At 41.6% G+C, this 13,947-nt stretch overlaps 1 protein-coding gene across 1 annotated transcript; it reads left to right on the top strand.

Moving 5' to 3' along the window:
* The first annotated feature begins 664 nt into the window (after positions 1-664).
* Positions 665-13,273, top strand: LOC133632374 (gastrula zinc finger protein XlCGF57.1-like). Its single transcript, XM_062024763.1, has 2 exons — positions 665-946; positions 11,515-13,273. Exons 1-2 carry the CDS (start codon positions 832-834, stop codon positions 13,254-13,256), a joined length of 1,857 nt encoding a protein of 618 aa, XP_061880747.1. The 5' UTR covers positions 665-831; the 3' UTR covers positions 13,257-13,273.
* Positions 13,274-13,947: the final 674 nt, after the last annotated feature.

Raw genomic sequence — 13,947 nt, 5'->3', positions numbered from 1 at the left:
ATGGTAGTTATTGATTAGCAGTGTGATGAGGGCTTTCTGCTGGTGAGTGATTAGCACTACAGTTAGAGCCACCTATCGTTAGGTAGAAATGAGCAGTTTCACCAACATTTTTATGTGAAACCATATTACTAACTGTCTGGTGTTTTACAGGATTCATGGAAGTTTATTGTCATACCAGCACACGATACACATGAGATGGCACACAATTTAGTAGCACGTGAACAATAGGATTGGTCCTGGTGGAGATCTACACTCTTAGTGCTTTTCTTGTTTGTTCAGAGTAATAATTTTATTTTCTAAATGTTTTTAACTAAAACAACTAAGTAAGTTGAAAAATATTTCTGTGTTTCTTGTAGTGTTTAAAATGTATTATTTTTATCTTCGACGTATGCCCTTTTTCTGGTTTGAACATCTGTACAAATGTATGTGCACGTAATTGTATATATATATATATATATATATATATATTTTTATTTTTATTATTTTTTTATTTTTTCAAAGAGTAGTTGTAGATTATTTGATGTTAGATACTTTTGCCAACCATTGTTTCAAAACAAGATTAAAATGCCTTTATTTTGAAATTTTTTTGATGTCGAGTAGGAAACGGAAGTTGCTGGCTTCTAGCGCATGCGCAAATGTACTTTAAGCGGAGCAAAAAGACGAAGACCGCGTGCTATGGTTGGTCGGAGATTTTTCGATTTCACGATCTTAAAGTCATATGATTCACAGCAAATATAGCAACAAATATCTCAATTGGTATTTTCCAAAGTCACGAAACGTGCATTGAGTTTGGAGCGATATCTGAAGTGAAGATTGAAGACGTGATAGAAGATGGACGACCACTGCTATGCTAAGATGGCGACGTCCGCTAAAAGAGAACATGAAAGAGAATCAGCGCCACCAACTTCCAGCAAATCTCTAACGGAGATAAAGACGAAAGATGAAGGTGAGTGACTTGAAGTTTTGTTGTTTGAAAACTATTTGAATTTCAAGCCCTTAAAGTCGAAATTAGCCGACCTTGTTGAAGAATGTAAAGAAAGCCGCCATGATTGTTAGCTTGAAGAAGGCAGTGGAGTTCACATCAGAGGAGATGAAAGAATGTAAAAGTCAAATTTAGAAACTAAAAGCAAAACAACAACTCTGTTAGGCTCATTTATTGTGTTTTTATATTCATCATGTCGTGGTTTTGAGGTGAGGTGAGTATTTTGCCACATTTAATCAGAACCAGAATGGTTTTTATTGCCATTGTTTGAGAACGGGTTCACAAACTAGGAATTTTTCTTGGTGCAATCGTGCAACATAAAACACATATAACACAGATTTGGTAATAACAAGAGCTGTAACTGAGCTATCAGATCTTGTTATAGACTTAGAAAGGAATTCAAAGGAGCTACTGTTAGGAGTTATTGTTCATGTGCCTGATGGCCGAGGGGAAAAAACTGTTCAGGTGGCGGGAGGTGTGGGTCTGGATGAATCATAGTCTCCTGCCTGAGGGGAGAGGGGAGAATAGTTTGTGTCCAGGGTGAGAAGAGTCAGCTGTGATCTGACCCACACGCCTCCTGGTCCTGGAGGAGAACAAGTCCTGAAGGGATGGGAGCTTGCAGCCAATCACCTTCTCAGCAGCACGTACGATGCGCTGCAGTCTATGCTTATCCTGGACTGTAGCGCCGGGGAACCACACTGTGATGGAGGAGGTGAGGATGGACTCGATGATGACTGAGTAAAACTGCACCAGCATCTCTGTCGGCACCTTAAAGGCCTACTGAAAGCCACTACTACCGACCACGCAGTCTGATAGTTTATATATCAATGATGAAATCTTAACATTGCAACACATGCCAATACGGCCGGGTTAACTTATAAAGTGCAATTTTAAATTTCCCACTAAACTTCCGGTTGAAAACGTCTATGTATGATGACGTTTGCGCGTGACGTCACCAGTTAAACGGGAGTATTGGTACACCATTGAATCCAATACAAAAAAGCTCTGTTTTCATCTCAAAATTCCACAGTATTCTGGACATCTGTGTTGGTGAATCTTTTGCAATTTGTTTAATGAACAATGAAGACTGCAAAGAAGAAAGTTGTAGGTGGGATCGGTGTATTAGCGGCTGGCTGTAGCAACACAACCAGGAGGACTTTGACTTGGATAGCAGACGCGCTAGCCAACGACCGCACGGATGATCGGGTGAAGTCCTTCGTCCTTCCGTCGATCGCTGGAACGCAGGTGAGGACAGGTGTTGATGAGCAGATGAGGGCTGGCTAGCATAGGTGGAGCGCTAATGTTTTTATCATAGCTCTGTGAGGTCCCGTTGCTAAGTTAGCTTCAATGGCGTCGTTAGCAACAGCATTTTTAAGCTTCGCCAAGCTGGATAGCATTAACCGTGTATTTACATGTCCATGGCTTAATAGTATTGTTAATTTTCAGTCTATCCTTCCAGTCAGGGGTTTATGTATTTTGTTTCTATCTGCATTTGAGCCCGATGCTATCACGTTAGCTCCGTAGCTAAAGTGTTTCGCCGATGTATTGTCGTGGAGATAAAAGTCACTGTGAATGTCCATTTCGCGTTCTGGACTCTCATTTTCAAGAGGATATAGTATCCGAGGTGGTTTAAAATACAAATCCGTGATCCAAAATAGAAAAAGGAGAAAGTGTGGAATCCAATGAGCCAGCTTGTACCTAAGTTACGGTCAGAGCGAAAAAAGATACGTCCTGCACTGCCTCTCTAGTCCTTCACTCTCACTTTCCTCATCCACGAATCTTTCATCCTCGCTCAAATTAATGGGGTAATCGTCGCTTTCTCGGTCCGAATCTCTCTCGCTGCATTGTAAACAATGGGGAAATGTGAGAAGCCTTTCAACAGGGGACGTCACGCTACTTCCGGTACAGGCAAGGCTTTTTTTATCAGCGAGCAAAAGTTGCGAACTTTATCGTCGATGTTCTCTACTAAATCCTTTCAGCTAAAATATGGCAATATCGCGAAATAATCAAGTATGACACATAGAATGGATCTGCTATCCCCGTTTAAATTTAAAAAATTCATTTCAGTAGGCCTTTAACCGTGTGGTTACAGGTCCAGGGTTTGGTAGTATTGTTGATCTTCTGTCTATCCTTCCAGTCAGGGGCTTATTTCTTCTGTTTGTATATGCAGTTAAGCACGATGCTATCATGTTAGCTCCGTAGCTAAAGTGCTTCGCCGATGTATTGTCGTGGAGATAAAAGTCACTGTGAATGTCCATTTCGCGTTCTCGACTCATTTTCAAGAGGATATAGTATCCGAGGTGGTTTAAAATACAAATCCGTGATCCACAATAGAAAAAGGAGAGAGTGTGGAATCCAATGAGCCCTTGTACCTAAGTTACGGTCAGAGCGAAAAAAGAAAGTCCTGCACTGCACTCTAGTCCTTCACTCTCACGTTCCTCATCCACAAATTTTCATCCTCGCTCAAATTAATGGGATAATCATCGCTTTCTGGGTCTGAATCGGTCTCGCTGCTGGTGTAAACAATAGGGAAATGTGAGGAGCCCTTCAACCTGCGACGTCACGCTACTTCCGGTACAGGCAAGGCTTTTTTATCAGCGACCAAAAGTTGCAAACTTTATCGTCGATGTTCTCTACTAAATCCTTTCAGCAAAAATATGGCAATATCGCGAAATGATCAAGTATGACACATAGAATGGATCTGCTATCCCCGTTTAAATAAGAAAATCGCATTTCAGTAGGCCTTTAATGTCCAAAATAAATGTAAAACACAAACCAGGAACTAGGATTAGCCAAACTGAAAACAGGAACAAGCAAACAGAAAAACTGGAAACAGCTAACGGCTACAACGACAATCAGTAATACTCCAGCACAGACTGGATGGCAAAGCAGGCTTAAATAGCAGCTGGCTGATAGACACCAGGTGTGGACAGGTGCCAATCAGCCGCAGCTGAGAGGAAACAGCGCTCAGGGAGACAAGCGGGAAACAACCAAAATAAAAGCGCTGACAGGAAATAAAGACAAACACAGAGGAAAAACATAACCAAACTGTCAGGGACAAGCCTGACATATACAATATAAAACAATTACTATGTACAATATTACAGTATATGTGACAGCTGCATCATAAAATAGAGAGTAAATCCAGCAGAAAATAGAAAATAGACATTAAAAACAAAGAGAAGTAGCTAACATAGAAGCGGTCAGGTAGTAGACAGATATCATCTATTGTGGTTTGGTGAGTGATTATACAGCTGGATGGAGTGCGGAATGAAGGAGTTCTTGAATCAAACACTGGGAACGAAGCTGAAGGAGCCTGTTGGAGTATGAACTCTGCTGTCCCTCAATTGTCAGATGGAGTGGGTGGGCAGGATTGTCCATGATGGCCAGCAGTTTGTCCAGTGTCCTCCTGTCCCTCACTGACACAAACGCCTCCAACTGCGTGCCAATAGTTTGGCCGGCTTTCCGGATCAGTTTGTCAATCCGGTTTGAGTCCCTTTTGCTGGTGCTGCTCCCCCAACAAACCACTGCAAAGTACAGGGCACTGGCCACAACAGTCTGATAAAATATCTCCAACAGCTTGCTGCACACATTAAAGGACCTAAGCTTCCTCAGGAAAAAGAGTCTGCTCATGCCCTTCTTGGAAACACAAACTTTGCAGGAAACGGTCTTCTTTGAAGTCTTTCAAGTAAAGTGTTCCCACACTTTTGATGACTTAGGTCGTACACTTTTCTCCACTGAAGCAATAACCTCATGATAGTTCTCCGCTAAACTATCGGTACTGTTTTCCTCCGCCATTTTTCGAATGTTTCCAGGCACAAAGACTAAAAAAATGGGACCCATTACCTCCCTGCTTGGCACTCAGCATCAAGGGTTGGAATTGGGTGTTAAATCACCAAATATGATTCCCAGGTGTGGCCACCGCTACTGCTCACTGTTCCCCTCACCTCCCAGTGGGTGAACATGGGGATGGGTCAAATGCAGAGCTTAATTTCGCCACACCTAGTGTGTGTGTGACAATCATTGGTACTTTAACTTTAAAGGAGACAGCGTCGTCACATGAGCTGCACATGACACATCATTGGCTGGCTTACTGCCACCTCATGAGACGTAGCCGCAGCGCAAGCGCATAGCATAGATCCAACTAATCGATGACTAAATTAATCGCCAAACTATTTTTATAATCGATTTTAATCGATTAGTTGTTGCAGCCCTAATGACCAAGTTGTAACTAATCGATGGCCTCGTCCTTCCGACCAAAGAGCGAAGCTTTATGGACCCAGTGTTACCCCCGACAACAATGGAGGGAACGTCTCCCCTGCGCTCCTCGACCACGGTCTGTGAGCCGACAAACAGGAAAGGTGTAAAGCAACCCTTGCAGAGCGGCGGCTCCCTGTTTAAAGTGTCACCTTTATTGTTAGTTCAGAAGCCCAAATACCTCCAGATTGCACTTCACGCACCCTCTTTATTAACCAGTAGAATTGTCCTTTGTTGCCTTTCTTCCTCTCCACCATGTTATTACTTGTATGCACTTTGTGTGTGCGTTTTGACACACTCAACAACATGCGCCTCGGCTCTGTAGTCACGGCCGCACAGCGGCATTCAGATGAATGAACGGTACCGGTACTTTACAAAGGTGGTATAGTACCGATTTCAATTGATTAGTAGCACAATACTTTATTAGTAGCAGTATACTGTACAACCCTACTGCAAACCCTGTTTTTATATGAGTTGTGTTAGATGTAAATATAAATGGAATACAAGAAACTTGTATACACCCCAGATTGACCCATCTCTTTCAGACTTTGAGCCATTTCTGGTATAGACTTGCCTAAATTAAATACAAGACAGGTATCAAATTTAGATCTTGCTATTTCTGTAGATGAACTTCACAATGCTCTTCAACAGATGCCAAACAATAAAGCACCAGGGCCTGATGGGTTCCCTGTGGAGTTCTACAAAACATTCTGGTCACTGCTAGCTCCGATATTTACGAAAATGGCTTTAGAAATGAAAGAAAACTCATTCCTTCCTCCAAATATGAACTCTGCCACGATTAGTCTCTTGCTAAAACCTGATAAAGACCCAACACTTCCATCCAGTTACCGGCCAATCTCCCTGATTAGTGCTGATCTTAAAATGATCAAGTATCAAGTATTAGCTCAAAGATTAGAAAAAGTCACTCCATATATAGTACATCCTGATCAAACAGGTTTCATCAAAGAGAGACAATCGTCCAACAATGTTCGCCGCCTACTCAATGTGATAGACTATTCTGTTATTCATCATTTAAAAAACAGCTGTTGTTTCATTAGATGCTGAAAAAGCATTTGATTGAGTGAATTGGAATTTTCTTGTAGCTACTCTACAGAAATTTGGATTTGGAGACTCATTTATAGAATGGATCAAGGTCCTATATAGTTTTCCTACAGCTTCGGTTAGAACGAACAGCCAAATCTCCCCAAGGTTTAATCTTATGAGGGGCACAAGGCAAGGGTGTCCACTTTCTCCGTCACTGTTTGCTATATTTATTGAACCTCTTGCAACCGCAATTCGACAGCATGCAAATATTAAAGGCATCCATACCGCAACCGTTCATCATAAAATAAGCCTTTATGCTGATGATGTATTACTTTTCTTACAAAATCCACATTCTTCTCTTCAAGATACAATCTCACTTATCAATAAATTCAGTTCTATTTCAGATTACTCCATCAACTGGTCCAAATCTACTGTGTTACCAATTCATTTTGACTTTCAGAGCACCTCATCGATTCCACTGCATAAAGGGAACATTAAATACCTGGGAATCAATATTTCCTCCACATTGTCAGATCTGAATCGCTTGAATTACTCCCCAATCTTAAAATCGATTGAGGATGATCTGGCGCGTTGGAAAACACTGCCAATCTCACTTATGGGAAGGGTTTCTACCGTGAAAATGATGGTCTTGCCTAGGGTTAATTATCTCTTTTCAATGATTCCAAGCAAACTTTCTGAAATCTGGTTTAAATCACTAGACTCACACATCAATCAGTTTCTTTGGAAGAGTAAACCAGTACGAATCAGCCTTAAAACTTTACAAAAACCCAAAGAATATGGGGGTCTAGAACTCCCAAACTTTTCCTATTACTTCCTTGCAAATAAACTACAATATATATTAAAATGGATCAATCCCACTTTATTAGATAGTTTATGGTTAGAGATTGAACAATCACTTAGCCAGGAGATCCCAATTTCTAACTTGCCCTTTATTAGCCAAATCCTCCGAAAACACAACTGCTTTAGAAGTATTAATATACGCACTACTTTAACAGCTTGGTGGGAGTTTTTGAAAATAACTGGGTCCCCGCTCACTCCCTGTCAATTTACGCCTATTTGGAATAATCCTGATTTTCTTTTAAACAAGAAGCCATTGAACTTTCCAACATAGTATGATAAGGGAGCCAGATGCCTTGGGGATATCATCAATGCAAACAGTTGTATCTCTTTTAAAAGTTTAATGACACAATATGCAATCAATCCTAATAAATTCCTAGAATATATACAAATCAAATCTGTAATCAGCGCAAGATTCAACAAAACAACATGGGAAAGTAATCCTACGACCGTTAAATTCTTCAAAACATCTGCCCCCAAAGCTTTATCTAAATTATATGCTCTCTTATCAAAAATAGTTAACACAATAAGTATCCCAACTTCCAAATGGCACTCAGACGTATCCACAAGCTGTGACCCAGGATTCTGGAAACAAATATGCCTCAATACTTTACTTACGTTTGATTAAGAATCCGAATTTACGACTGATTCAGCTCAAAATACTTTACAGAATACATTACACCGGTCTAAGAATGTGTAAAATGGGTTTAGCTGACTCTAACATTTGTGTACACTGCTCAAATAATAAGGTAGATAACTACTTACATTCAATGTGGTCCTGTGCTCCCGTGAGTAACTTTTGGCTTGGAGTGTGCGAGAACCTATCATTAGCGTTAGAGATTCCTATTCCCATGTCCCCCGCACTCTGCCTGTTGGGTGATCTCTCCGCAACTGATCTTGATATAAACAAAACACACCTCCTTATAAATGCATTAGGCATCGCCAAGAAAACTATTCTCATGAATTGGAAATCCAAAAATAATTTATGTATAAACCTTTTCAAAAACATTTTATTAGATTATGTAGTTATGGAAAGAATGTCTGCTGAATCAAAACAACAACTGACAGAATTCTGATCTCTTTGGGCACCGCTAATTAATTTCCTGACCTGACTCCCATGGGGGCCGGGGATGGGGCTCTGTCCCGGGGGTCTTGCTCCGTGGGTGGGGGGGGGGGGGGGTGTCCTGGGCGCCGGGGGGGCTGTGTGCCGCGGGGTCGGGTGGGCCTGGGGTGTGTTCCCTTGTTCCGGCCTGGCGGGCTGATCCATGAGTGGTCTGGCGGCCAGGGGTGGATGGGGGTGCCTGGGCGGGGATGGGGTGTGGGTGGGGCTGTGGGCGGCTGCCTTGGGTTGGGTGGGGGGGCTGTCCCTCTTGTGGGTGGTTGGGCGGGGGGTTGCGGCCGGGGGGCTGGGGTCTTGCCGCTGTCGGGCGGGGGTCGGCTCCTGCCCCTCTGGCCCCGGGTGTCCGTGGGCTTCCTCCTTCCCCTGGGGCGCGGGGCGGGGTCTGCCCGGGGTCGCCCTGCGCTGCGACTGTGCGGGCCCGCCTGGTGCCGGGTTGGGGGGCTGCTTGCCTCCCTTGTTGGGGCCCCGGCGGTGCTGCCCGACTGCCCTGCGAGAGTCCCCCTCCTGAGTTTTACTCCGCCCTTATTTATTTATTAATTGTATTTATATATATTCTTATATATTATTGTTTTATTATCTATTTAATACATTTTATTTATTCTTTTAAATTATATATGTGTATATATGGGTGCGTGTGTATGTATGTGTGTGTGTGTACGTGTACGTTTGTTTGTATATATGTATGGTGAAATCTGTGTGTATGTATGTAGGTACGTATGTATGTGTCGCTGCCCCGGTGTGCATTGCTGGTCGCTGCACCGGGCCTGCTGAGATGCCGTGGCATGCCGGCTGTGGGCGTGGGGCTGGGCCCTTATGGCTTTTTGCCGGATGGGATGCCTGGTGGGTGGTGGGCGGAGGGGCATGGACGTGCGGGCAACCAGGCCTCTTGTTTATTTTTATTTATTTAAAAAAGCCTCCGCGCATGCGCATAGCATAGTTCCAACAAATCGATGACTAAATTAATCGCCAACTATTTTTATAATCGATTAGTTGTTGCAGCCCTAATATACACATACTGTACATACTGTATACATTCACTTTACAAACACACATACACATTCTGTACATATACAAGTACATATGCACACATACACTCATGCACATAATCACGTTTCATCAAACATATATTAATGTTGTTGCCCTAAGGTAAACTGGGTATAACACATGGCACACTGACAAGGCTTAACCTATTGTTACTATAACAATCTACAAGGTTAATGTAGGTTGCTTCTCTTTCTTCCCCCCCATTTTTCTGCATTCTTTCGTATCTGAGGTTATCATTATGTATATGTATTGTTGCATTTGAACAACTGTATTGCTAATAATAAAGGTAAAGTATCGGTATTGTTCGTTATCAATAGCGCTATTTCTATTGGTATTTGTATTGCTCCATTTGTAGTGTAATAATGCTCATTGTCATTTCTGTATTATTTTTTATTTTCGCTAACTGCTTATTTGCTATCACTTTTACCATCATATTTCTACATGTCGTATTTGCTGATGTTGCTCTGTGGTTGTTGTTGTTGTTGTTGTTGTGTTTACTGTTGTTGTTTTTGTCTCTCTGTCTAATCGCCCTCTTGTCCCTACAATTTCCCCCTCTATCTTCTTTTTTCTCTCTTTCTATCCCCTCCTGCTCCGGCCCGGCTGCACCAAATGATAATATAAATACATTTAATAAAGTCAAATACAAATAAGGCAACAAGAGAAGTATCCTACACTTCTCTTTTGTAAAGTAAATCTGAACAGCCGATATGTGCATCTACATCAACTATATGATTTGCCTGAGAAGCTGGACAGGACAAAAAAAATAAATAAATAAATGGAATACAATGATTTGCAAATCATTTTCAACCCATATTCAGTTGAATATGCTACAAACACAACATATTTGATGTTCAAACTGATAAACTTTTTTTTTTGTGCAAATAATCATTAACTTTAGAATTTGATGCCAGCAACACGTGACAAAGAAGTTGGGAAAGGTGGCAATAAATACTGATAAAGTTGAGGAATGCTCATCAAACACTTATTTGGAACATCCCACAGGTGAACAGGCAAATTGGGAACAGGTGGGTGCCATGATTGGGTATAAAAGTAGATTCCATGAAATGCTCAGTCATTCACAAACAAGGATGGGGTGAGGGTCACCACTTTGTCAACAAATGTATGAGCAAATTATTGAACAGTTTAAGAACAACCTTTCTCAACCAGCTATTGCAAGGAATTTAGGGATTTCACCATCTACGGTCCGTAATATCATCAAAGGGTTCAGAGAATCTGGAGAAATCACTGCACGTAAGCAGCTAAGCCCCGTGACCTTCAATCCCTCAGGCTGTAGTGCATCAACAAGCGACATCAGTGTGTAAAGGATATCACAACATGGGCTCAGGAACACTTCAGAAACCCACTGTCAGTAACTACAGTTGGTCGCTACATCTGTAAGTACAAGTTAAAACTCTCCTATGCAAGGCGAAAACCGCTTATCAACAACACCCAGAAACGCCGTCGGCTTCGCTGGGCCTGAGCTCATCTAAGATGGACTGATACAAAGTGGAAAAGTGTTCTGTGGTCTGACGAGTCGACATTTCAAATTGTTTTTGGAAACTGTGGACGTCGTGTCCTCCGGACCAAAGAGGAAAAGAACCATCCGGATTGTTATAGGCGCAAAGTGGAAAAGCCGGCATGTGTGATGGTATGGGGGTGTATTAGTGCCCAAGACATGGGTAACTTACACATCTGTGAAGGCACCATTAATGCTGAAAGGTATATACAGGTTTTGGAGCAACATATGTTGCCATCCAAGCAACGTTACCATGGACGCCCCTGCTTATTTCAGCAAGACAATGCCAAGCCACGTGTTACATCAACGTGGCTTCATAGTAAAAGAGTGCAGGTACTAGACTGGCCTGCCTGTAGTCCAGACCTGTCTCCCATTGAAAATGTGTGGCGCATTATGAAGCCTAAAAACCACAAGGGAGACCCCCGGACTGTTGAACAACTTAAGCTGTACATCAAGCAAGAATGGGAAAGAATTCCACCTGAGAAGCTTCAAAAATGTGTCTCCTCACTTCCCAAACGTTTACTTGTCTTTGTAGTGCATTCAACTGAATATGGGTTGAAAAGGATTTGCAAATCATTGTATTCCGTTTATATTTACATCTAACACAATTTCCCAACTCGTATGGAAACAGGGTTTGTACACACACATACAGTACATAGAATAAAGTGTGTTTTTGTTGCTTGTGTCTTGCAGACGTCCAGCAGCTGATCGGTAATCCAGAAGAAGTTTCCCCTCAGTTAGGGGGGAGCTCCACTTTGAAGCAGGAGACTCCACAACCACCCTGCATTAAAAAGGAAGAGGAGGAACTCTGCATCACTCAGGAGGGAGAGTGTCTTCTAGGACGAGAGGAAGCTGATTACACTAAGTTTCCACTGAGTATTCTCTCTGTGAAGACTGAAGATGATGAAGAGAAACCACAACTAGACAACATCTTAACTCCACTATCACATAGTGAGGCGAAAGACAAGGTTGAAGAACCTTTGAGCAGCGATAAAGACTGTGAAGGTGATATGAGGACTCACATTGACAAGAAACACTCTGAATGCTCTACTAAGAAGAGAAGTAAAACATGTTTGAGCTGCTCAGTTTGTGCTGAAAGTTTTACTAAAAAGTGCCACTTGACTCGACACATGAGAACACACACAGGTGTAAAACCATTTAAGTGTTCAGTTTGTGGCAAAAGTTTTTCTCAAAATAGCATTTTGACTCAACACATGAGAACACACACAGGTGAAAAACCATTTAAATGTTCAGTTTGTGTCGCAAGCTTTTGTCAAAAAGGCCAATTGTCTCAACACATGAGAACACACACAGGAGAAAAACCATTTAAATGTTCAGTTTGTGTCATGAGCTTTTGTCAAAAAGGCCAATTGACTCAACACATGAGAACACACACAGGAGAAAAACCATTTAAATGTTCAGTTTGTGTCATGAGCTTTTGTCAAAAAGGCCAATTGACTCAACACATGAGAACACACACAGGTGAAAAACCATTTGAATGTTCAGTTTGTGGCAACAGCTTTTCTCGAAAGTATCATTTGAATCAACACATGACAACACACACAGGAGGAAAAAAAAATATTAACTGTTCAGTTTGTGGCAAAAGCTTTTCTGTTAAGCAAAATTTGACTAACCACATGAGAAGACACACGGGAAAAAACACATTTAGTTGTTCAGTTTGTGGCAAAAGCTTTCTTTTTAAGAGCAATTTGACTGAACATATGAGAAGGCACACAGGTGAAAAACCATTTGAATGTTCAGTTTGTGGCAAAAGCTTTTCTCGAAAGTATCATTTGAATCAACACATGATAACACACACAGGAGGAAAAAAAAATATTAACTGTTCAGTTTGTGGCAAAAGCTTTTCTGTCCAGAGCCATTTGACCCAACACATGAGAAGACACGCAGGAGAAAAACCATTTAGTTGTTCAGTTTGTGGCAAAAGTTTTTCTGTTAAGAGGGATTTAACTAACCACATGAGAACGCACACAGGTGAAAAACCATTTAGTTGTTCAGTTTGTGGCAAAAAGTTTTCTTTTAAGAGCAGTATGATTGGACATATGAGAAGACACACAGGTGAAAAACCATTTAGTTGTTCAGTTTGTGGCAAAAGCTTTTCTTTTAAGAGCAGTACGATTGGACATATGAGAATACACACAGGTAAAAAAACATTTAGTTGTTCAGTTTGTGGCAAAAGTTTTTCTGTTAAGAGGGATTTAACTAACCACAAGAGAACACACACAGGTGAAAAACCATACAAGTGTTCAGTTTGTAGCAAAAGCTTTTCTAAAAATAGCCAATTGACTCAACACATGAGAACACACACAAGAAAAAAACATTTAGTTGTTCAGTGTGCTGTAAAAGGTTCACACATAATGCAGACGCAGCAAAACACAAAAGAACACACAAGGGAAAATAACCAATTATCTGTTTAGTTTGTGGTATGTTGCTCATATGTGGCGACATCCACCCTACCCAGGACCTCCTCACTGCTTCTTTCACAAATATCTGAGCTATACATACAAACTTGGATTATTTGGAGAATAATCTTATCTACTCATGACCCCATGTCTTCTCTGTATCTGAAACCTTTCTGATCAGTAAGATAGATGATGCTTTAAGTGCTTGGTTACTCCTTCTTCAGTCCAGGGACCTGGGGCCTCATGTGTCAAGTGTGCTCGAAAACCTGCACTATGCCGTTTTTCACTGCAAAGTTGAGATGTATCAAAACTGACGACGCATAAGTGATGCTGGGTAACTGTTTGCATAACAAACTGCCAACGTTTACTTCTTAGACTGATTGATGTGCAAATCAGAGACATATGAACAATTAACCCCCAACACCCACAACCCAACCCCCACCTCCCTCGACATCCGGGCATAACAGGTTCAATCCGGCCCGCGAGATGAGTTTGCAAAGTGTAAAATTCAGCTGCTTTTTTAATGAAAGAAACTGCTGTTCTAATTTTGTACACTGGATGTCGCAATAGCAATTCTGTTAGGCAAGCAAATAGTTTATACCGGGGCGAGCAAGTATACCAAGCAAGAGGTTCACTTTAAAGCGGGGCTGTGACTCCTCCCCCTCGACCCAACGTAAAACAGGAGTAAAATAAGCAATCAGTAACA

Source organism: Entelurus aequoreus, linkage group LG17, assembly GCF_033978785.1.
Source record: "Entelurus aequoreus isolate RoL-2023_Sb linkage group LG17, RoL_Eaeq_v1.1, whole genome shotgun sequence".
NCBI lineage: Eukaryota > Metazoa > Chordata > Actinopteri > Syngnathiformes > Syngnathidae > Entelurus > Entelurus aequoreus.
Note: the sequence above shows the minus strand (reverse complement) of the source record. Positions and strands in the feature narration are given on the sequence as shown.